This window comes from Serinus canaria, chromosome 25 (genome assembly GCF_022539315.1).
Source record: "Serinus canaria isolate serCan28SL12 chromosome 25, serCan2020, whole genome shotgun sequence".
Lineage (NCBI taxonomy): Eukaryota > Metazoa > Chordata > Aves > Passeriformes > Fringillidae > Serinus > Serinus canaria.
Window position 1 is genome coordinate 8,739,754 of NC_066338.1, and position 25,373 is coordinate 8,765,126.

The 25,373-nt window shown below is 51.9% G+C and overlaps 1 protein-coding gene and 1 pseudogene across 1 annotated transcript in view; one reads left to right on the plus strand and one right to left on the minus strand.

The window, feature by feature from the left end:
* LOC103824723 (zinc finger protein 420-like) overlaps positions 1 to 25,373 on the minus strand; it is a 210,159-nt gene that overhangs the window by 114,475 nt on the left and 70,311 nt on the right. Inside the window, 2 exon segments of the mRNA XM_050984017.1 lie at positions 4,632 to 5,075; positions 21,161 to 21,165. Of these exon segments, the coding sequence (XP_050839974.1) occupies positions 4,632 to 5,075; positions 21,161 to 21,165 (449 nt within the window).
* Positions 1 to 25,373, plus strand: part of LOC103824895 (zinc finger protein 208-like) — a 193,029-nt pseudogene that overhangs the window by 107,266 nt on the left and 60,390 nt on the right.

A 25,373-nucleotide genomic window follows, 5' to 3' on the forward strand; every position in this document is an offset into this window, starting at 1 on the left:
GTCCAGTCAGGAGCAGAGTGACTCTTGCCAAGGAACTTTGTGCTGCTGTCCCTTAATATTAAATCTGGTTTTTGCTGATCCCTTGCTCGGGGATTTTTTCAGCGCTCTCAAGCCCTCGTTCGTAACAGGGTGAAGGAGCCCTGGCCCAGGCTCTGGCCCTGGGGGACACGGGGACACTGCTGGGGGGTCCCTGTCCCCCTGTCCCATCCCCCATGGCCCTGGCCCCCCGTCCCCGTGTCAGGCTCTGGGGTCGATCTCGTGGAACATCCTCTGGGGGAGGCTGCGGCACCGGGGGCGGGGGGACCCGGGGGGACAGGGGACCCTGCTGGGCACGAGCAGGGTTGGACTGCTCTGGGGGGAGCTGTGAGGGGGGACAGGGCAGAGTGACCTCCCCAGTGACCTCACACTGCCCCTGTGATGTCACACAGCCCCTGTGATGTCACACAGCACCTTGTGATGTCACAGTGCCAATGCTGTGATATCACCCTGTGGTGTCATACAGCTCTGCTGTGACATCTCAGAAGACCCTGTGATGTCACAGTCTGTTCTGTGATGTCACAGCTTGTTCTACGATGTTACACAGCCACCCACTGATGTCACAACCCATTCTCTGATGTCACAGAGGCAACCTCTATGATGGCAGGATCTACTTTATGGCCTACACCCTACTCTGTGATCTCACACCCAGCTCTGTGATGTCACAACCCCCTCAGTGATGTGACACCCCCTCTGTGTGATGTCATACTGCCACTCTGTATTTTTACAGTGCACACTTACACCTCACTGCCAGCCCTATGATGTCATACAGCCATACAATGATGTCACAGCCTGCTCTGTGATGTCACAGAGGCCCCTCTATGATGCTGTAGGTGCTCAGTGACCTCACACAAAAAACTCGGTGATGTCATTGTGCAATCTGTGACCTGACACAGCCCACTCTGTGCTGTCACACAGCCCCTTTCTGACATCACAGCTGCTCTGTGCCTCTATGACACAGCCACAGAGGTGCTGCTGTGACACAGCCCCCTCTGGGACATCCCACAGCCCCTGCCAGTGCTGATCCCCTGTGAGCTCTGTCTGTGCCCTGCTGGTGTCCCTGAGGTGCCCTGGCAGTGCCCCAGCCCTGCTGGGCTGTGCCCAGGAGCTGCTCCTGCCCAGAGCTGTCTCTCTGCAGCGCTGCCCTGGCCAGGAGCTGCCTCTGGGCCAGGAGCCCGGCCCAGCTCAGCAGCACAGACACAGCACAAGGACTTGAATGACCCTCTGAGGCTTTGGTGCTCTTTGCATCAGACCCAGTCCCTCAGAGTGTGCTCAAAGAACTTCTCAAGGACTCAAAGTGAGATTGAAGCAATGAAGTTTTTTGTACTTTTAAGCAATCCCTGTCAGGGACACAACTGAGAAAGTGTCCCCAGGTTCCAGCTAGAGCAGAACACTGGAGGCACTGATGACAGCTGGGGACAAGCAAAGGGAAGGTGTCTCTGGTTCTGAGCAAACCTCCCTTGGCCTCTGTCCCTGCAGGCTGTGCTCATCCCCGGCTGCCCCACCTGGCTGGCCCCTTCCTTTGCTGACAGCTCTGCCTCCTGCCTGCCTCTGCCTGCCCACACAAAGCCTTGGGCTGCTCCAGGCTCCTTCTGGGGACGTGCTGCACCACAGCCCTGCCCTGGCAGGGAAATTCCTTTCTCCTCATGTCCACTCTGGGCCTCACCAGCTGCCCTTGGTGCCATTATTTCTTTCTCTGGCTGATTTATACAATGAAGAAAAGCTCCAGCCTCTCTGGAACCACCCTTCAATCCCTCCCAGGCTACTCCTGTTCTGTCCTCGGTCTCCGCGCTCCGGACCCTAGAGCCATCAGCCTCTCCCTGCTGATTCTGTGATGAGGCCTCGAAACCCCATCTTGGGAGATTTTTGGTTTTTTTCCAAGATCTGTGAAAACGGGAAAATTGTGGTCAAAATTATTTTCTCTTAAATCCTGCAATGACAGAACGAGTGTCAACATTTGTAAACTGAATGGGGGTGGATTTACATTTGTCAGAAGGAGGAGACATTTTTCAATGAGAGTGGCACAAAACTGCAACTGTTTTTCCAGAGAAGTGGATTCCCCATCCCAGGAATTGTCCAAGATCAGGAGCTTTGTGCAGCCTGACCCAGTGAAACCCTCCCCACCCCTGTGACAGAATTCCTGTAGTGTGGGTTCTCTGATGTGCTGGGTGCCCTCACAACACTTCTGGCCAGAATGTCTGCTGAGGGCAGCCAGGCTGCTGCAGGGGCAGTGACCTCATAGCCATCACCATGGCAGCCCTGGCCCTGGCCCTGGGCCTGGCTCTGCCCTTTCCTCTGCCCCTGCCTTGTCTCTGCTGGCATCAAGAGTTTTGTCATTAATATCTTGTCCCCAAGGTGCCGGGGCCAATGGCTTCCCAGTCAGGCTCCTGGAGCAGAAGTGGCTTTTCAGAGCCCAGCCTGAAGTGACCCCTGAGGCAGCAGCTCTGCAGTGGTGCCCACCAGGCCGGGGTGCCAAGGGAGGCTTCTGGCCATGCCCTGCCAGCAGCTGCTGCTGCCAAGGTGCCCTTGGTGCCTCAGGCTCTCCCTGGCACAGCTCCCAGCACGGCACTCTGCCCTTGTGCCCGAGGCCTTCCCTGTGCTGGGGCTGGCCTGGGGCTTTTCCTGCAGTGGGACCTGCCCTGCTCATGGCACAGGAAAGGCAGTTCCTGCTGGAGCAGGAGGCTCTGCCTGCAGTGGGCTCCAACAACTCCAGCAAGGCCCTCTTGACTTCAAAATTGCTTCCTAGAGCAGAATATTCTAATAATTGTTATAGCTCCTGTACTGTGGAGTAAATAACTCTGGTTAAGATCTCTCTGTCTAATCATGATCAGAATCATTCAGAGCTGTATTTAAATAAATTTATCTGGTATTCCATCATTAATCCTGTGGGACAAATTGCATTAAAGTTCAATTCCACCTGTCCAATCTTTGACATCTTTAACAAATGCTGGGTCTGGGATTGGATCCAGCACCTCCCAGTCTCCTCCCTTAGAAGGAATTTTAGAAGTCCAGGGGCCCTGCAGGGGCTGTTGGGCGTCATTTCTGTACCTCATTACTCAGCGGGCGTTTCTCTATTAAAGAAATAAAGCTTTTGCCTGAAGCTCCCACTGTGCCCATGACAGGAACCCCTGTGAATGTCTGGGACATCCCTGCTGTTTGGCAGCCTGGGCACTCCTGGGATGTCACCGTGAAGCCCCCGTGAGTGCCTGTGACAGATCAGTGCCTTTGCAGCCCAAGGTCCCCTGGGATGTCACCATGGAATGGCTGTGACTGCCTGTGACCACACGGCTCTTTATCATCCCCAGAAAGCCCTGGGAGGTCTCCATGAAGCCCCTGACTCTGCCTGTGACATTCCAGCTCTTCAAAAGCCTGGAGACTCTGGGAAAGTACCCATGGAACCTCTCTGAGTGCCTGTGAGAAATCTGATCCTCAGCAGGAAACCACCGCCAGGACCCTGTTGCTATGGTCAGTTTCCATGGCAACCATCACCAGCCCCCTGTTGCTATGGTCAGTTTCCATGGCAACCATCACCAGCCCCCTGTTGCTATGGTCAGTTTCCATGGCAACCATCACCAGCCCCCCCTGTTGCTTTGCTCAGTCCCTCGGCAGCTCCATGGAGACCCCATGCCAGGGGTGGTTGCCATGGACACCAGCTCAGGCCTGCAGTCAGAGCCCGATGCCATGGCAACCATTGGCAGTCCCATCCCCAGCTCATGGGATCCCAGAACCACAGAATTGGCTGAGGGACGCATCAGGATCCTCGAGTCCAACTGCTGGCCCTGCACAGGACACCCCAACAATGCCAGCCTGGGCGTGGCAGCGCTGTCCAAACGCTGCTGGAGCTCAGAGAGCCCTGGAGCTGGGACCCTTCCCTGGGGAGCCTGGGCAGGGCCCCAGCAGCCTCTTGGGAAAAACCTTTTCCTGAGATCCAACCTAAGCCTGCCCCTCCAGTCCTGTCCCTGGACACCAGAGGGAAGAGGTTCCCACAGCCCCAGCCAGGGACCCACTCCCAAGGCTGTTGCCATGGCCACCAGGGCTGGGAACAGCTGGGATGCTCGGTTTCCACGGGCCAGGGTTCAGGAATGGGATTCACCAATTTCCTGATCCAGCTAAAACTGCGCTGCCCTCGCTGCCTTCCCACCTTCTATGGAAAGAACAAAAGGCAAAGATCCCAGGCTGGGAAAAGAACACTTTATTGGCAACAGCAACAAGATAAAGAACAAACAGGAACGGAAACAATATTGATAACAGAAGGGATAAGAAAAACTATTTACAGGGAAAACTACAACATCAATGGCTGGCTCTTCCTGGCCATGTATTTCCTCCTGCCTTGAAAGGACACCCTTCTCCTCAGGGAGAGAGATAGAGAGTCCCTTTCCTGCCCCTGGCAATGACCTGAGGTGGGAGTGAATGTAATGTCACACCATGGCCAGACCCTCACGTGCTTCAATCCCACATCATGTCACTGGCAGGGGCAGGAAAAGGTACAGGTGTCTTCCCAGCATGGATCATGGGGAACACGGATCACCAGGGCTCTGCCCAACGTGGGACCTCCAATAGGGGATGAAGCTGCAGCAGTGCATGAAGAGCACTGCAGTGGGGGCACTCACAGGGCTTCCCTTACCGGTGCCTCCGTTGGTGTTGGGTCAAGGCAGAGCTCTGGGTGAAGGTCATCCCACACTGGGGACACTCGTAGGGCCTCTCCCCGGTGTGGATGCGTTGGTGCCTGACAAGGGTGGAGTTGTGCTTGAAGCCCTTCCCACAGTCAGGGCAGCGGAAGGGCCTCTCATCCGTGTGGATCCATTCATGCTGAAGGAGATGGGAGCTGGTCTGAAACCTCTTCTGACATGTGGGGCACTCGTAGGGCCTCTCCCCGGTGTGGATGCGTTGGTGCCTGACAAGTTCTGAGCTCCAGCTGAAGCCCTTCCCACATTCCCCACACTCGTAGGCCCATTCCCCGGTGTGGATCATCTGGTGGCGGATCAGTTCACTGCTCGTCCAGAAGCTCTTTCCACACTTCAAGCACTTGTAGGGCTTCTCTTTCACAAGGTTCTGCTGTGGGGATTTGTCCTCCCTGGTCTCCATCCCCAGATCCTTCCCTGGGGGAGGAAGGACAAGGAGAAGATGGGATTTGTCTCTGTGCCACAGGGAAGGGGAAGGAGATCCCCCCAGTGCATCCCCAGCAGGACAGCGTTGGCAGCAGGGTTGTCCTGCAGCCGGGGGCCATGCTGGGCTGGGAGATGGAGCAGGAGAGAGGGGGAAAGGGGTACTGACTTCCTCCTCACCTGCCTGGCTGTCCTGGGTCATCCTCATCTTCCTCGCAGCCACCTCCTCCATCAAGCGAAGGTTTGGGGATGGGAATTTCTGTTTTGGGAGGAAAATAAGGGATGAATGTCACCAACATAATTTATGAAAATTCCTTTCCTTAGGATTTTTCCCTCCTGAGAAGCTGAGAGGCCTCAGCAACAAACTGTAAACAATTCTTATCTGCTGCTGTGGAATGCTACAGGTAGATCTGTGATTGGTCTCATCTGGTTGTTTCTAATTAATAGCCAATCACAGTCCAGACTGTCTCGGTCAGAGACAAACCTTTGTTATTCATTCTTTTTCTGTTCTTAGAAGCCTTCTGATGAAATCATTTCTATTCTTATAGTATAGTTTTTAATATAATTTAAATCATAAAATAAAAAAACCAAGCCTTCAGAACATGGAGTCAACTTTCTCATCTCCTCCCTAATCCTGAGACCCCTGTGAACTTTGTCACAGATGAGCACTTGGATTTTTGTACTGGTTTGAAGGCAAACCTGTGGAAGAGCCTAAGCCAGAACTACAATTTAATAAGAAAATTTAGATCAAACACTCACTTAAGCTGATAGAGCCAGGGGCTGGTCAGGGGGCTGGTAGCAGTCCCATTAAATGGTGGCTGCAGTCCTGTTGGAGTGATGAACGTGATTCTCTCAAAGCAGTGATCCTGTAGAAGGGTCTGGTCTTCCTCTGAAGGTCCAGGGGTGGTTATGGAGCTCTTGTCCTCTGGGAATGCAGTAGGCAAGGTGCTCCTGGTGTTCCAAGCCTCAGCTTATATCCACATAGGAATGCCTGGTTCCTCCCCTTGGGTGGAGCATCCCACAATGGGAGGATGTAATTTTATCAGTTCTGCAGGGACACTCAATGGCCCATTCACAGAAGATATCTCCCCTGGAGGGCGTTATCAGGGCTGAGTCATGGAAGAGATAAAGAACTCTGCCCCACCTGTTTATAGCAGTTTATGGAGATGGTGACTGAAAACATGGTTTTGGTTACATCTTACATTGCAACCTGAAACAGTGGGGTAATCCCTGCTGGGGGGGTGAACACCATCCCCGTTACCCAGACTGGCTCAGGTGTAAAACCCCCACCCAGGAAGGCCACACACCCAGGGGACAATGTCACACTTGCCCTGCCCCAGGGGAGGTCTCTGTCCCTGTCACTCCCTTGCTGTCCCCCCCTTTTCTCTTTCTTTCCATCTCTCTCTACCTCACATGTACTGTTCAATAAAATCCATGTAGGATTTGGTCTCGTTAGCACCTTAATCAGAGCAGAGGCATCTCTCTAACAATTTTCTTAACCAGCTTGCAACATTATTTTGACACAGTGAGTTTAGGCACTGTTCTCTGACCCCATGTGCCTTTGACAGCAGCATGGTTCCCTCCTCTGAGGAGGTTGTGGCTCTGCTGGAGGAACTCTTGGAAACTTGGACACAGCTTCCTCGGAGCGACTAATGGGAGAACTGGTGAGGAAAATGGCTGTTGTGGGTGGCCAGTGTAAAGAAAATATTTTGTTGCCCTTCCTTGAAAGTTTGTTAAAATCACTGGAGGAAAGGGAGCAAATGATACCAGCAAGACTGACAAGGTTCGTTCACCCTATGGTGAGGAACACAAGGCTGCTAAAAGTCCCATAAGAAGCCCAGCTCAAGTACCTGAATTCCCAAATAGCTCCAGAATTCACAGGCTCAGGGGCATTGCCAAATGTGAGAATCATTTTTCTCTTTCTCCCTGTCACCTTGGTGACAGCTACACAGAGCTTCCCCTTCCTTTTAGTAATCCATATTGGGCCAAATTTCCCCTTTTCTTTTATCGGAACCTGCCAGCAGCTGAGCTGGAGCTGTGCAGGAACCAATGAATCTTGGAATTGCCATCATAATTGCTTGTACTGTCAGTTTATTCAGAATGTTTGGGATTTGTTTGCATTTTCATCACATGTGATTTGTGGGAAAATCAAATATTCATCAAAGTGATTCATGCAGAGTTAAGTTTGATTTCTGCTGAGTTTATTTTGTCCAGTGCCCAGGGGGTGCTCAAGGGGTCTCTGTGCCTCCTGTCCTGGGGGATACTTGGGAGGGGCTTGGGGGGATTGGCCCTGTCCCTGTCACCCCAGGCCATTCCCCAGGGGGTGTCCCTGTCCTTCTCACCCCAGGCTATTCCCCAGGGTGTGTCCCTGTCACCCCAGGCCATTCCCCAGGGGATCTCTCCATCATTCTCACTCCAGGGAATTCCTGGGGGGGGTCTCCCTCCCCCTCACCCCTGTCTTAGGGGCAGTCTCTGTCCCTCTCAGCCCAGGGATGCTCGGGGGTCTCTGTCCCCTCGCCCTAGGGGATGCTCAGGGGGTCTCCATGCCTCTGACCTCAGGGAATGCCTGTTCAGGGCTGGGGACCAGGGGCTCTGTGTCCCTCTCACTGCTGAGGGTGCTGGGGCTGGGGGGGCTCTCTGACCTTCTCACACCTGGGGAGGCCGGGGGGGTCTCTGTCCCTCTCAGCCCTGGTGTGACCCCACCCAAACATCATCGGGGTCAGAGGGACAGAGACACCCCCAAACCCCCAGAAGGGCTGAACCTGGGATGTGGTTTGGGGCTGAGGATTTAGGAAGGGACTGGAATTGGGGCTGGGGTTGGATTTGGGGCTGAGATTTGGATTAGAGCTGGGATTGGGGTTAAGGCTAGACATGGGATTGGCTTTAGGGCTGGGGTTGGGATTGGGTCTGGGGCTGGATGAGTCTGGCACTGGGATGGGATAAAATACAGAACTGTAAATGTGTCTAAACGTGGAGTGGGATTGAGACCTGGATCAGGTCACCCAGAGCAGGACAGGGGGATGTCACTGCAGGATGTCCCTGGCATTGTCCCGGCCCTCCTCAGGTACCTCCAAACACAGGGGCCGCTGGGTGCTCCAAGATCCAGGTGCTCCCATGCTGCCCCTCAATACCAGGGGAGCATTCCCTGAGGGCAGCCCTGACTGTGACCCTTGGGGCTCTGGGATCAGCCCTCACATTCCTGTGGGAGCAGCTGCAGACAGGACAAGAGATTTCCCTCCTCCTCTTTCCTATGGAAGGATGAAGCCCAGCTGCCCTTTTCTTCTGGTGCCTCCTCCTCTCCTCTGTTATGAGTAAAAAAAGAGTTACCTGGTTTTTTTTAAGGAAAGGGTTGCAGAGTTTAAAATTAATCTGGGAACTGATTGCTGGCCAAGAGTTCTTTTGTTGGTTAAATGTTGTAATCACCTGTTGAATATCGTCATTAACCCTCTATTGTGGAGAATTCTTTTTTTTAGTACCACCCTTGCCTGCTGCCAAGAGGATGACAACCCCCGGGATGGTGGGAAGTGAGGGGGAATCTCAGGAAACATGCAAATTTATCTCAAAACCAGACTGCAACGGGACGGGACCCTCACCAAATCCTGAAAAATACCCCAAAAGAAATGAGCCAAAGCAGAACTGAGAGGTCAGGGTGGTGTTTGGACAGCAGGGGTGAGGTCAGAAGCCGGCAGAGACGCTGAAAACCTCGGTCACTCTTTGCCCCAGTTAAAATAGAAGTCAGTCGGGTCCAGGACTCCTGAACCAGCCAACCAAACCGAACGCGGGGTATGCCCCCAAGGCCCTTGCGAGGACGAGACTCCTGGCTCTGCCCTGAGTGACAGAGCTGCACTTTCCTCCTCCTGTTCTGAGTCACTGTTGGGAGCGGCTGCAGGGAACTGCGGGCTTGTCAACCCCCCCATCCTGAGCTGATCACTTTTATTAAAGGCATTAAAAAGGAGATAGATCTCCTGCCCTGTTTATTTCATCCTCCACTGAGGATGTCAAACTCCCCAGGAGCAGGAAAATCCCCATTCCCTGTTTGCTTGTGGCTGCAGCCTGGAACATCAATTCAGAATGAAAAACTTTCTGATAGCCCTGCTGAATGGCACCGGGAGGAGGTTTTGACAAAGGGTGGAAATTGTATTCTGACAGGAAATGAAGTTACAAAATTATTTATTTCTGTTCTATTCATTTTCAGTCAGTTCCAGTTTCTGTTTCAGAGTGCCACCTTCTCAGATGATTGTGTTTGTGCCCTCCTTTCTCTTCTGCCTTTCTCTGCCTGCTCTGTTTCTCTCTCAGTGTCTCCCTTGACCCAGCGCAGCTCCCACCAAAGACCTAGTCCTGATTTAATTCCCAATCCATGAGCTACAACAGCCATGGTTGAAGTTCTGAAGGCTGTGTTATGAATAAAAAAATGTTACTGTTTTTTTTAAGAGAAGGAGCAGCAGAGGAGTTTTTGAGTTGATCTGAGAGTTGACCGTTGTCCAGGAGTTCTTTGTTACTGAAATGTTGTAATTGCCAGTTAAGTATCCTTAAGTATCGCCATTTGACACTCCATTGTGGAGGATTCTTGTTTTCCAGCACCACCCTAGTCTGCTGCCAGGAGGATGACAACCCTCCCCCGGACGGTGGGGAGAGGAGGATATTTCCATCTCAGGAGACATGCAAATTTGCCTCCAAACCCAGACTACCTTGGGACAGGACCTTTACCAAATCCTGGAAAATACCCCAAAAGAGGCGAGCCAAAGCAGAATTGAGAGGTCAGGGTGGTGTTTGGACAGCAGGGCCAAGGTCCGAAGCCAGCAGAGACACTGAGAACCTCGGTCACTCCTCGCCCCAACTACAAACGATGCCAGTCAGACCCAGGACCCGCTGGACTGACAACCCAAACTGAAACCCTGGGTATACCCCACTGCCTTGTGAGGACAGGACTCCTGGCTCTGCTCTCTTGGGGACAGAGCTGCAAATCCTCCTCTTCTGAGTCACTGCTGGGAGCGGCGGCCGCGGATCAGCCAAACCCCCATTTTTGAGCTGATCACTTTAATAAAGGCATTAAAAAGGAGGAAAATCTCCTGCCCTGTTTATTTCAGGCTGGCAGTGAAATGTCACTGTAGGATCTTGCTCCACTTAGCTTTTGGGTCCTTCTTAAGAACTTTGCCAGCGAGGGTAGGAACATATTTTCTGGGCTGGGAAGGAGAGAGGGAGAGAAAGAAATTGGACAGAGGTCTCAAAGAGAGAGAGAAAGAGGAAAGAGGTTTTGGGTGGGGGGGGAGGAGAAAGAAATAGGAAAGTGGTCTCAGTGTGACAGAAAGAAATAGGGAAGAGGTCTCAGAGGGAGAGAAAGAAAGAGGAAAAGGCTCCGGCCCAGACTCCACAGCTCCCAGGGAGAGCCGCAGGGCACAGCGCCTTTCACAATTCCAGCCAATCAGAGAACGCACTGAACAATTTCCAGCCAACCAGAGCTTTTCTCACTGATGACTCACCGGTTGTCAGGCAGACCTGCAGAGCCCAGCAGCCCTGGAGCGGAATTTGGGGCTCGGGCCGGGGGGACGGATCCGAAACGGGGGGGTCCCCGAGCCCCCTGCCCACCCCTGGGGCCGATCGGGGGCTCCCCCACCCAGCAGCCGGTGCTGCAGAGGGGTGGGAAAGGGGGGTCTGGGCTGGCAGTGGAGGAAATGCGGGACCGGTGCTGAGCACAGGGCTGAGCACACAGAGATGGTTTTGTTCTTGCTGAGCTCGCACTGAGCCAAGGCCTGTCCTGCCCCTCGTCCGGCCACGCTGCGGAGGGGCTGGGGCTGGGGGGGAGGTTGGGAGGGGACACAGGCAGGACAGGTGACCCCAGCTGAGCCCGGGGACACCCCAGACCATAGGACATCATGATCAGGGTATCATGTGGGGAGAACAAAGAGGAAGGGGGGACATTTGGAGCGAGGGTTTTTGTCTTCCCAGGTAAGACTTAGGCAGGATGGGGCCCTGTGTCGCTGGTGGGCAGGGTCAGCAACAAAGACACAGACACCAACTTCACTTAAGGAACAGTGAATTTGAGATATTGAAAATTTGCAAAAAATTACAAAAGTATTAGATAGGCAAAGCAAAAAATCATTATACAATAATTCCAAAAGAGAAGATGTTGAAATGATTATCACTCAACTCTCCATTACTGGCTGCAGGCTCCGGAGATTCTATCTCTGCCTTCAGACAGGGTTGTATTCCCTAACAAGTCCTGGTACCAAATCCTGCTTTCCAAGGCTGGAACAGTGTCTCAGCTTTAGCTGGCTGTGTACACAATCTGTTACCATCTGTTAAAGGTGGGGCAGTTATCATCTGTGAATTGAGCAGTTTACTTTATCTCTTCCACAAGGAATCCTCCCTCTGAGGAGATATCTTCTCTTAATGGGCCATTGAGTGTCACTTCAAGACTGATAAATATTCCATCATCCCATTGTGAGGTGCTCCACCCAGAGGGAGGAGCCAAGCATTCCTACCTGGATATAAGCTGAGAATGAGAACAACAGAGTCAGCCTTCTCCCACAGGATTCCCAGAAGAGCAGCTTTCAGCTCCACTGGATCCCAGAGGAAGACCAGGTTCATCGACAGCACCACTGGACCTCCAGAGGAAAACTCCACCCTTCTACAGGATCCCTGCTCCAACAAATCCACATCTGTCACTGCGGGAGGACGGCAGCCACCATTTAACGGGAGTGCTGCCAACACCCTGACCCACAGCGTGTCAGGTGGTATTCTGACTCTGTAAGTAGTTTTTTTGTACTATTGCATTTGTAATTTTAATTTTCCTCCCAAAGAACTGTTATTCCTATTCCCATAGCTTTTGATTGACAGCCCCTTATTTTGAAAATTATAATTCCAAGGGAGGGGGTTAACATTTTCCATTTCAAGGGAGGCTCCTGCTGTCCTTAGCAGACACCTGTCTTTTCAAACTGACACAATGCCCCAGGACACCCAGGCAGGTGAGGAGGAAGTCAGTGCCCCTTTCCCCCTCTCTCCTGCTCCATCTCCCAGCCCGGCATGGCCCCCGGCTGCAGGACAACCCTGCTGCTGACACCGTCCTGCCGGGGATGCACGGAGGGGATCTCCTTCCCCTTCCCTGTGGCCCAGAGGCAAATCCCATCCTCTCCTTGTCCTTCTTCCCCCAGGGAAGGAGCTGAGGATGGAGACCAGGGAGGACAAATCCCCACAGCAGAACCTTGTGAAAGAGAAGCCCTACAAGTGCCTGGAGTGTGGGAAGAGCTTCAGTAACAACAGCACCCTGATGCGCCACCAGATGATCCACACTGGGGAATGGCCCTACGAGTGTGGGGAATGTGGGAAGGGCTTAAGCTGCAGCTCAGAACTCGTCAGGCACCAACGCATCCACACTGGGGAGAGGCCCTACGAGTGTTCTCAGTGTGGGAAGAGGTTTCACACCAGCTCCAATACTCCTCCAGCATGAACGGATCCACACGGATGAGAGGCCCTTCCGCTGCCCTGAGTGTGGGAAGGGCTTCAACCGCAACTTCCACCTCGTCAGGCACCGGCGCATCCACGCTGGGGAGAGGCCCTATGAGTGCCCCACATGTGGGAAGAGCTTTCACACCAGCTCCAATCTCCTCCTGCATGAGCGGATCCACACAGATGAGAGGCCCTTCCGCTGCCCCGACTGCGGGAAGGGCTTCAATCAAAACTCCATCCTCATCACCCACCGGCGCATCCACACTGGGGAGAGGCCCTACGAGTGTCCCCACTGTGGGAAGAGCTTCACCCAGAGGTCTCACTTGACCAGACACCAACGGATGCACCGGTAAGGGAAGCCCTGCGAGTGCCCCCACTGCAGTGCTCTTCATGCACTTCTGCAGCTTCATCCCCCATTGGAGGTCCCACGTTGGGAAGAGCCCTGGTGATCCATGTTCCCCATGATCCATGCTGGGAAGACACCTGTACCTTTTCCTGCCCCCGCCAGTGACATGATGTGGGATTGAAGAACATGAGGGTCTGGCCATGGTGTGACATTACATTCACTCCTCAGGTCATTGCCAGGGGCAGGAAAGGGACTGTCTATCTCTCTCCCTGAGGAGAAGGGTGTCCTTTCCAGGCAGGGGGAAATACATGGCCAGGAAGAGCCAGCCGTTGATGTTGTAGTTTTCCCTGTAAAAAGTTTTTCTTTTCCTTCTGTTATCAATACTGTTTCTGTTCTTGTTTATTCTTCATCTTGTTGCTGTTCCCAATAAATTGTTCTTATCCCAGCCTGGGATCTTTGCCTCTTGTGCTTTCCATGGGAGGCGGGAGGGCAGCGAGGGCAGCGCAGTTTTAGCAGGACCAGGAAATTGGGGAATCCCATTCCTGAACCCCAGCCCATGGAAACCGAGCATCCCAGCTGGTCCCAGCCCTGGTGGCCATGGCAACAGCCTTGGGAGCGGGTCCCTGGCTCTGGCTGTGGGAATCTCTTCCCTCTGGTGCCCAGGGACAGGAGTGGAGGGAACGGCTGCAGCTGAGTCAGGACAGGTTTAGGTTGGATCTCAGGGAAAGGTTTTTCCCCAGAGGCTGCTGGGGCCCTGCCCAGGCTCCCCAGGGAAGGGTCCCAGCTCCAGGGCTCTCTGAGTTCCAGCAGCGTTTGGACAGTGCTGCCACGCCCAGGCTGGCATTGTTGGGGTGTCCTGTGCAGGGCCAGCAGTTGGACTCGAGGATCCTGATGGGTCCCTCCCAACTCAGCCAATTCTGTGGCTCTGGGATCCCATGAGCTGGGGATGGGATTGCCAATGGTTGCCATGGTAACGGGCTCTGGCTGCAGGCCTGAGCTGGTGTCCATGGCAACCACCCCTGGCATGGGGTCTCCATGGAGCTGCCGAGGGACTGAGCATAGCAACAGGGGGCTGGTGATGGTTGCCATGGAAACTGACCATAGCAACAGGGGGCTGGTGATGGTTGCCATGGAAACTGACCATAGCAACAGGGGGCTGGTGATGTATGCCTTTTAGGGATCAGATTTCTCACAGGCCCTCAGAGGAGTTCTGTGGGGACTTTGCAAGAGTCTCCAGGCTGTTCAAGAGCTGGAATGTCACAGGCATAGTCAGGGGCTCCATGGAGACCTCCCAGGGATTTCCGAGGATGGTAAAGAGCCGTGTGGTCAGAGGCAGTCACAGCCATTCCATGGTGACATGCTAGGGTACCTTGGGCTGCAAAGGCACCGATCTGTCACAGGAACTCACGGGGGCTCCACGGTGACATCCCAGGAGTGCCCAGGCTGCCAAAGAGCCGGGATGTCCCAGGCACTCGCAGGGGTTCCTTTCATGGGCACAGTGGGAGCTTCAGGCAAAGGCTTTATTTCTTTAATAGAGAAACGCCCACTGAGTAATGAGGTACAGAAATGACGCCCAACAGCCCCTGCAGGGCCCCTGGACTTCTAAAATTCCTTCTAAGGGAGGAGACTGGGAGGTGCTGGATCCAATCCCAGACCCAGCATTTGTTAAAGATGTCAAAGATTGGACAGGTGGAATTGAACTTTAATGCAATTTGTCCCACAGGATTAATGATGGAATACCAGATAAATTTATTTAAATACAGCTCTGAATGATTCTGATCATGATTAGACAGAGAGATCTTAACCAGAGTTATTTACTCCACAGTACAGGAGCTATAACAATTATTAGAATATTCTGCTCTAGGAAGCAATTTTGAAGTCAAGAGGGCCTTGCTGGAGTTGTTGGAGCCCACTGCAGGCAGAGCCTCCTGCTCCAGCAGGAACTGCCTTTCCTGTGCCATGAGCAGGGCAGGTCCCACTGCAGGAAAAGCCCCAGGCCAGCCCCAGCCCAGGGAAGGCCTCGGGCACAAGGGCAGAGTGCCGTGCTGGGAGCTGTGCCAGGGAGAGCCTGAGGCACCAAAGGCACCTTGGCAGCAGCAGCTGCTGGCAGGGCATGGCCAGAAGCCTCCCTTGGCACCCCGGCCTGGTGGGCACCACTGCAGAGCTGCTGCCTCAGGGCTCATTTCTGGCTGGGCTCTGAAAAGCCACTTCTGCTCCAGGAGCCTGGCTGGGAAGCCATTGGCCCCAGCACCTTGGGGACAAGATATTAATGACAAAACTCTTGATGCCAGCAGAGCCAAGGCAGAGGCAGAGGAAAGGGCAGGGCCAGGCCCAGGACCAGGGCTGCCATGGTGATGGCTGTGAGGTCACTGCCCCTGCAGCAGCCTGGCTGCCCTCAGCAGACATTCTGGCCAGAAGTGTTGTGAGGGCACCCAGCACATCAGAGAACCCACACTACAGGAATTCTGTCACTGGGAAAGAGAGGGTTTCACTGGGTCAGGTTGCACAAAGCTCCTGTTCTTGGAGCATTCCTCGCGATGGGGAATCCGCTACTCTGGAAGAAACCACTTGAAGTTTTGTGCCACTCTCATAGTTGGAAAATATTTCCTCCTTCTACCAAATGTAAATCCACCCCCATTCAGTTAAAAGATATTGACCCTTGATCTGTCACTGCAAGATTTGGGAGAAAATAACTTTGATCACTATTTTTCCATTTTCACAGACCTTGGAGAGGAACCAAAAATCTCCCAAGTCGGATTTTGAGGCCTCATCACAGAACCAGCAGGGTGAGGCTGAGGACTCTGGGTTCCTTGATGTGAAGACTGAGGACAGAACAGGAAGAGCCTGGGAGGGATTGAAGGGTGGTTTCAGAGAGGCTGGAGTTTTTCTTCATTGTATAAAACAGCCAAAGAAAGAAATAATGGGACAAGTGCCCCTGGTGAGGCCCAGAGTGGACATGAGGAGAAAGGAATTTCCCTGCCAGGACAGGGCTGTGGTGCAGCACGTCCCCCAGAAGGAGCCTGGAGCAGCCCAAGGCTTTGTGTGGGCAGGCAGAGGCAGGCAGGAGGCAGAGCTGTCAGCAAAGGAAGGGGCCAGCCAGGAGGGGCAGCCGGGGGATGAGCACAGCCTGCAGGGACAGAGGCCAGGGCAGGGACACCGTAGGACAGCCTGGGCTGCACAGGGCACAGGGATGGGCAGCAGCTGCAAGGGCCCTGACAGAGCCAACTTGGGCAGCACTTTGACCATGGCTGCTGGACCTGGGCCTGGGTACACGAGGGGACAAGTGACCCTTGCAGCCCTGGGGCCTCATTGCCTCCTTGTCCCTGCTCAGCAGCCTGGCAGGGGCCGCCCCATGGTCCTGCCCTTGGCATTGCCCATCCCCACATGCCAGGGCCCATCCTGGGAAGAGCCCTGAGCAAAGAGGGAGGGACAGGATCTGCCTTGCCAGGGGCTGGGGCTCAGGCCTTGGCCCTTTGCATTCCTGAAACACATCCAGGTTTGCTCAGCACCAGAGACACCTTTGACTTGTATGTCCCCAGCTGTCATCACTGCCTCCACTGTTCTGCTCTACCTGGAACCTGGGGACACTTTCTCAGTTGTGTCCCTGACAGGGATCTCATTAAAGTACAAGAAACTTCAGTGTTTCAATCTGACTTTGAGTTCTTGAGAAGTTCTTTGAGCACACTCTGAGGGACTGAGTCTGATGCAAAGAGCACCAAAGCCTCAGAGGGTGATTAAAGTCCTTGTGCTGTGTCTGTGCTGCTGAGCTGGGCTGGGCTCCTGGCCCAGAGGCAGCTCCTGGCAAGGGCAGCGCTGCAGAGAGACAGCTCTGGGCAGGAGCAGCTCCTGTGCACAGCCTAGCAGGGCTGGGGCACTGCCAGGGCACCTCAGGGACACCAGCAGGGCACAGACAGAGCTCACAGGGGCTCAGCACTGGCAGGGGCTGTGGGATGACCCAGAGGGGGCTGTGTCACAGCAGCACCTCTGTGGCTGTGCCATAGAGGCACAGAGCAGCTGTGATGTCAGCAAGGGGCAGTGTGAGAGCACAGAGTGGGCTGTGTGAGGTCACAGATTGGGCTATGACATCATAGAGTTTTTGTGTGAAGTCATTGAGCAGTTACAACATCATAGAGGGGATTCTGTGACATCACAGAACAGGCTGTGACATCATGGCATGGCTATATGACATCATAGAGCGGGCTGTGAGGTCAAAGTGTATGCTCTGACATTACAGACTGGCATTATGTCATCACAGAGAGACTTTTGTGACATCACTGAGAGGGCTGAGACACCACAGAGCTGGGTGTGAGATCACAGAGTAGGGTGTGAGGCCATAGAGCAGACTCTGCCCTTACATAGGGGGCTCCGTGACATCAGGGAGTGGGTGGTGACATCACTGGATGGCTGTGACATCATAGAGCAGGCTGTGACATCACAGCAAAGACAGTGACATCGCAGGGTCTTCTGAGATGTCACAGCAGAGCTGTATGACACCACAGGGTGATATCACAGCATTGGCACTGTGACATCACAAAGGTATGCTGTGTGACATCGCAGGGGCAGTGTGACATCCCAGGGGCAGTGTGAGGTCACTGGGGAGGTCACTCTGCCCTGTCCCCCCTCACAGTCCCCCCCAGAGCAGTCCAACCCTGCTCGTGCCCAGCAGGGTCCCCTGTCCCCCCGGGTCCCCCCGCCCCCGGTGCCTCCCCCAGAGGATGTTCCAGGAGATCGACCCCAGAGCCTGACACGGGGACGGGGGGCCGGGGCCATGGGGGTGGGACAGGGGGACAGGGACCCCCCGGCAGTGTCCCCGTGTCCCCCAGGGCCAGAGCCTGGGCCAGGGCTCCTTCACCCTGATATGAACGAGGGCTTGAGAGTGCTGAAAAAATCCCCGGCAAGGGATCAGCAAAAACCAGATTTAATATTAAGGGACAGCAGGACAAAGTTCCTTGGCAAGAGTCACTCTGCTCCTGACTGGACACTTCAGGCACAGCAGGGAAACAAAGCAACAACAAAACCAAACAGAATCCAGGCAATCAAACCAGAAATGAACCGAGAACTGTCCCTCTGTGTGTGTGTGACACAAGGACAGTGAGGGCAAGAATAAAAGGAATAAAGAGATAAAAGCTTAAAGAGCTCAAACTTAACAGGACTTAACTTATACCTTAACCTTAACTGATACCTTCAACTTCACAATTTAGCAAAAGAACAGCACTTAACAGTATTTAACCTAACTTATAACCTATGACTTTGCAATTTAACAGAGGAATAACACTTACAATATTCAGCTTAGCTTATAACTTATATTAAAAGTAACAACTTAGCAAAAGAACAACTCTCAGAAGCATTTAACTTAGCTCATACCTCATGACTGAACATTTCTTAGAGGCCTGACTGACTCAGCTCTCCAAGGCACTCAGACCCCTCAGAGAGCAGCATTTCTGCCCCATTTCCCCAGCACAGGCACTCCTGTGTGCACACAGACACACAGAGTCAGTGCAAGGCACCTGGGAGAAATTCCCCTGAGGGCAGGGAATGCTCCCTGTGGATGCTTTGGCATCTCCCCAGCAGGCCAAGGGCTGAGCCTGGAGCAGTGGGGGATCAGCCCAGGCTCTGTGGTTGTTCAGGATCCCCGAGTGCAGCAAACGGGAGAGTTCCCGGCTGGGAGAGGCCCCACCCAGAGGGAGTCGCTGGCCCAGGAGAGCTCCAAGGGCTCCTTTTGGAGCGCTGTGTGCAGGGCCCCACGAGAGGGGCTGCAGTCCCAGCCATGGTTCATCCTGGCCACACTTGGCACCAGCAGCTTTCTTTGGCACTGTGAGAACAGGGATGTTGTGCCACGGAGGGAACAAAACCAGTTCCCAGGGCTGCTGGTAGAGAAAGCAGGAGCTGTTTGGGCAGCAGCAGTGCCTGGAGCAGACAGTGTTTGTGGTGAGCTGAGAGGAGCTGAGCCCAGGGGCTGCTGGCCAAGGCCCAGGCCCAAGGAGCATTTCTGAGCTGGCAGGGCGGGCTGAGAAGGGGAGGGGGGAATGCAGCAGCACAGGGCCATGGAACCAAGGGACCAGTGTGACACTGAGGGGCCCTGTGAGACCAAGGGACCAGTGTGACACTGTGGGGCCCTGTGAGACCAAGGGACCAGTGTGACACTGTGGGGGTCCCTTGGAATCATGGAGAGCACTGTGACATTGCTGAGCCTCATGGAATCAAGGGAATGGTACTGATGCTGTGTGGCTCCATGGAATGTAGGGATCACTGTGACACTGAAAGGCCCCATCAAACCAGGGGTCCATTGTGACATTTCAAGGCATCATGGAATTGTGGAGATCATTATGGTGCTTTGGGGTCTCGTGGGACCAAGGGGCCATTGTGACACTTCGAGACCTCATGGAGCCAAAAGTCCCTTGTGACATTGCAAGGCCTCATGGAACCATGGAGACACCATGAAGATACTTCACATCCTCCTGGAACCAAGAGGCCATTGTGACACAGAGGGGCACCATGGAATCATGGAGACCATTGTGACAGTGTGATGCCCATGGAATAGGCAAAGCATTGTGACACTGTGAGGCCTCATGGCACCAGTGAGACCATTGTGACCCTGAGGGTCCCCACAGAACCAAGAGGGACATTGTGATACTGTGGGGTCTCATGAAACCAAGAGGCCTTTGTGACACTGCAGGGCTGCATGGAACCAAAGGTCCATTGTGACACTGCATGGCCTCATGTCATCAGTGGCCCATTGTGACACTGGACAACCAAAGGAGACCATTGTGACACTGCAAACCCTCAGGGTCCAAAGGTCCATTGTGACATTGCAGGGCTCATGGAACAGAGGAGTCACGTGTCATGTGGGCCTGGGAACCAGGAGACCATTGTGACACTGCAAGGCCTCATGGAATCTTGGGACCATGTGACACTGTGGGCCTTGAACAGGCCATGTGACAGTGGGCCCCATGGAACCAAGGTGACCATTGTGACACTATAGGGCCCATAAAACCAAAGGAACACAGAACAGGTCTGGCTGGTTTGGACTCTCAGGAGCCACCTGACTGGTCAGGCTGACCTTGGCATGTTGAGGATCAATTCTTACCTGCTGCTGAAACACTGGGGCTCCATCCTTTCCTTGACATAGAAAAGAACTGTCCTCCTCCAGGCACCCATGGCCAGAATTGGGATTTCACCTCCAAATTTCCTTATATCCAGAGATTGTTCCCATAGGAATATTGCCAGGTCAAGACTGGCTTACACTGGTTTCATGAGGGTCACCTCTCATCTGTCCCCACAATCCTGGGGAAGGCTCCAAGCTCTTCTTCCTATAGGAAAGAACTGTTCTGCTTCTTCAGGTGCCCATGGCTGAGATTGGGTTCCACCTCCAAATTCCCTAAATCCAAAGACTGCTCCCAGACAAAATCTGCCATTCCTGACAAGTCTGGCTGGCCTTGGACTAGTGAGGCTCTCACCTGCCTTCAAACACTGGGGCTCTGTGCTTTCCTTCCTTGGAAAAGAACTGTCCTTCTCATCCAGGTGCCCATGGCCAGAATTGGGATTTCACCTCCAACATTGCCTGTTGTGAGAGACTGGAGGAGATTGTTGGCTCAAACATTTTGTGTGGGGGAGGAAGGGGCAGGTCCAGCCTTGCCCTGCCCTGGAACCCCAGCCCTGCCCTGCCCTGGAACCCCAATCCCCCCAGAGCCTCCATCCCAGCCCAGCAGTGTCTGCCAGTCCCTGGCACAGCACAGGCAATGCTCCACAGCCACCTCTGGAGCCCCAGCCCAGCTCCTGAGGGACCAAATGAGCCCAAGTCCCACCTGGGGGAAGGGCCCAGGAAGACCAAGGGCTATTGAAGGCTGACCACAAGGCAAGCACACAGCTTGATCCTGCATCCTCTTGGAATTTCCATCTGAACACTGCTGGAATCCAGGAGTTGGTACCTGTGTGTGCTCCTCTGTATCTTTTTTGTCTTTCTTTCTGTGTCTTCCTTTTCTTTTTCTGTGCTCCTGCAAATTTTGATTAACATTACATTGAACAGGCTTAGAGTTTTTGAAGTTGAATGGCCCAAGTCAATGATTTGAGAAGTGTTTTTGTTTTGATTGAATGTCTGTAGTTTGACATGAGAAGAATTTTCAAAAGTAATACAAAACCTTTTGTGTAACTGACAATCTGTCAAATCACTAAGATACTGAACACACTTCTGTGAAACACAAATGTTAAAGATGAAAAACCCAAGAACCTCCTCTTTCTTTCCCAGTCAAGAAAGAAGCAGCAGGCTCTTGCCCCAGCCCCCATCTCAACCAAACCAAACCAAACCAAACCAAACCAACCAAACCAAACCAAACCAAACCAAACCAAACCAAACCAAACCAAACCAAACCAAACCAAACCAAACCAAACCAAGCAGCCCTGCTGTGGGCTGAGCCCCTTTCCCCTCCCCAGGCCACCCATCGGCCCCATTCTGACCAAACCAAACCCCAACAACTCCCAAACAGGAAAACAAAAGAGGCTACAAAACCCCAACCAGAACTAAGCTATCCACAGCTAAACAAATCTTACCATCAAGTCCCCTTCTCCCAACACAACTCAAACTAAAAACTCCTACAACCTACAACCCACCCAAAATAACCCTACAACTGAAATTAAACACAAAAAAAAAAACCCCAAAAACCAACCAAAAAAACAATCCTAAAAAACATCAACCACAACTTTTCACCACAAGTTACTGGCAGGTCAGGTGTTAATCCTTCCAATACTTCAATCCTCCCTCAAGTAAAAGAACAAAACAAAATACAAACATATAAAAAACCCCATAAAACTATCAAAGTCAGTAAAGAAGAAATTAAATCCCAAAAAAAAAGAAGAAAAAATACCTTAATCTTAAACTAAAATCTCCTTATAAACTATAAAGAAAAAACTCATTTTTTATAACACATACAACTATTAAAAAAATATTCAAATAATATCAAACAAAACCTTCATATAAAATAAACAAATGTTAAAATAACTGTAATTTCATCAAAAGTTTAAACAGATTAAAAAAAAGTAATCAGCACCCCCAAGAGAAGATCTATATTCCCAGAGATAAAAATAATTTAAAGAAAATAATAAAACTTTTACCTTTAAAAACTCATCTTTAAAACAATACCTCATATGTCAACATGGCCCATCAACAAGCTGTAAAAAAGCTTGTAGCAATAAAAACAACTTCACAATAACAAAGTTCCCCAGACAACTGTTATCCATGACAAAATTAAGAACCACAAAAACACTATTTTTTCTCTTATTAAAAAATCTCCATAATCTTTACAAGAAAACTTCTCTCTCAAAGTAAACTAAAAAAATACTATTCTAGAAGTAGTAAACTAACTAGAAATTTTAAGTTTCGTTTCTTTACATTGTCAGTAAAAAATAAGTTGAAAGAAAAAAAGTGTTCTAAAGAGTTTTTTTAATTCTTACTACCTTTTTCCTTTTATATATTTTTAATAAAATCTTCTGTATACCTTTTAAAATTTTAAGCTTACTTTACCATTCTCCTAATCTCATCTCGTAACAAAATAAATACATAAATAATTAACTGACACTAAAACCACCACACTCATCAATACATTAATTAAGAAATCTCAAGATTCGAAAAATCTTAAATTAAAAACCAAAACCACTACAATGTCATAATAAACCTTTTGCCAAAGTTTCTCTGATTTTCTAAAGTTGCCAGTAAAGGCTGTTTTGTTGTTTTGAGCTCCTGAGAATCTCTTGTTGGTATTTCTCCAGTGAGTCCAACTCAGAGGACACAAACAATTGTAATTCCTTTTAAATGTCTCCTTGAGAGAATTGTTTGGGGATGGGGTCAGGGCTTGTCTGTCCTGCTTGGCCCAGCCCAGGCAGGGCTTTCCCAGCCCCATTCCACACTCCATTTCCCAGCTGGAGCCCCTGGTGCCTCTGAGTTGTGCTGCCCCAGCCCCAGGGACGCTCTCCTTGTCTGCCCATTCCCCCAGGGGCTCTGGGCAGGGATGGCCTCAGTGGGGGCTGCTGACATCCTCAGCACCTTGGGGGCTGCTGCTGAATTTCACTGCTCCAGAGCCTTGTTCAGCCTTCAGCTCTTCAGTGCAGGAATTCAGTCTCCCAGGGCTCATTAACATTCAGAACACCTTAACAAGCCAAGCCTCTGGGAATAATTTGATTTTAATTTTCAAATCCTTTGTGGTTAATTAGACGATTTCAGTAGTGTATTCAAACTGAATATGTTCTATTTAAAAGACAGTGAGAAAAGATTTTTTACGTCCTGTTTAGGTTTTTTTTCCCTGTTAATAAATTGATATGTGCAATCTACAATTGACACTGAATCCAAGTACCTCCTCATGCAGTTTGAATGGATATGAAAATCAAGACCCTTCATGGCTGACAATCAATCAGACTCTGTCCCTACCCCCACCCCACCATTTCCCCCATCCAAGCCCTGGCACTCAGAGCAGCCTTGTGCAAATCTGAGCTCCCTCCAGCCCAGGCTGCACCTGCAGCTTTCAGCTCCTTGGCTCCAACTCCCACCTGCTCTCCTTGGAGAAGGAGCTGCCTGAGACACAGAGGGATGTTCATTTCTTGTCAGCCAACAAAGCCAAGGGAAGGCACAGCTCCATCAAATGCAAAAGTCATTCCTCTGCTGGATATTAAATCCACTTTCCAGAGCAGACAGTCTCAGAGCAATGGAAAACACCTTCTGTGCCCAGCACAGATCCCAAGGACCCCCCAAATCCTCCCTGCCCCAATTCTGCCCACATTTGCTCTTTGCACACACACACCAGTCACAGGCTGAAGTCAGGAGCTCCCTCCATGCCCAGAGGGAGGAAAAGAGAGAAAGGGGATGAAGAGCTCTCCTGTGCAGAGCCAAGGTCCAAGTGCAGCCCCTGCAGTGGGAACCACAACTCCTCAGGTTTGTGTCCTTTGGGCTCAGGGACTGGTGACACTCAGAGGCACAGAAAGGTTTCTAGCCAACAAACACAAGCTGAACATTAGAACAGTTTCATAACTATCACAGCCCTTCCCTCAGCTCTCTGTGATGTCCCAGCAGAATCAGACATCTCCACCATTCCCCAAGGATTTCTGTATAGGAACAGTTTTAGACAAAGACATAAGGAAAGATAATTCTGTTATAGATATAAACACAAGTAGGATGTTGATTATTGATATATTTATTTCAACTTCAGAAATATTGGGCAACGTCTTGCAGCTCAAAGCATGAAACCAGTGAGCTGAGAGGCACTTGAATGACCAGAGAGCACCTCAACGAGGAAATCTGAGAGCAGTAGGAAGTACATAGATCCATGCCCTAAATGAAGAGATATCCTTCAATATGGCCATTTCAACAAGAGAGCAGAATACACATGAAGGAAGAGGGAGAGGAAATAATAACAGAATACTGGTGACACCAGTAGAAGGCAAGATCAGTATTTCTCTTCCTGCCATCAGTACACCTGCAGGAAATTCCTGTTCCTGGTGGGAAAACACTACAATTTCATAAAAGTACTCAGATGACCCAGATTATTAAAATGTGCCTGTATATTAGTAAAATAAAAGGCATTAAAACCTCTGTCCCTTTCCAGGCAGACATCAGCTGTGTGCCCATGAACAGGCAGTGCCACTTGTGCCCTGAGGTGCCCAGCTGGGATTGGATCTCTCCGAGAGCACCTGAGGGAGAGCAGAGCACCTTGCAAGCTGCAGGTCCCTGACAGCCCCACAGGGCTCCTGTCCCACCAACATCTGCTCTGCTCCAGTCTGGAACAGGGCCCAGCATGGTGCCAGGATCATCAGAGAGCTGAGGTGTGAGCTGGAATTCAATGCCCTCCCCATCCCACAGCAGCCCTGCATTTCCCTCCTGCAGCCTTGGTCTCCAGCACAGCCATGGAGGCTCTTTGGGCTCTGGGCTGTTCCTGCAGCCCCCAAGGGCAGCTGAGCTCTGCCTTTGGCACAGTCAGCCCTGGCCAGCGCAGGCCATGCTCAGCAATTCCCTGTGTGTGCCTGCTCCCCTCTGGCTGAGGTGCTGAGAGCTCTGCAGCCCCTGCTGCCATCCCACCTGCCCAGGGCAGCACAAGAGCCCCGGCCTTGGGGCCCTCCAGAGCTGCTCCTGCTCCAGGCCCAGGGCCCATCCCAGAGCTGGGGCAGCCACAAAGCTGTGCCCATTTCTGTTCATTGCTGCTCTGATGGGGATGGATCCTCAGCCACTGGGAGGTTGCTGATGAATTTTACTCCTCCAGAGGCCTCTTCTTTCTTGAGCTCTTCAGTTCAGGAATTCATTGACAAAGGCTCATAAACATTAGTTCAAAACACCTGAACAAGAAAAGTCCCTTGGGATTATTTAAGTTTTTTTGTCTTCTCTGGTTAATTAAACAGATTTCAGAAGTGTGTTCAAAGTGAATCTACTCTATTGAAAACAATGCAGATAGAACTGTTTTGTC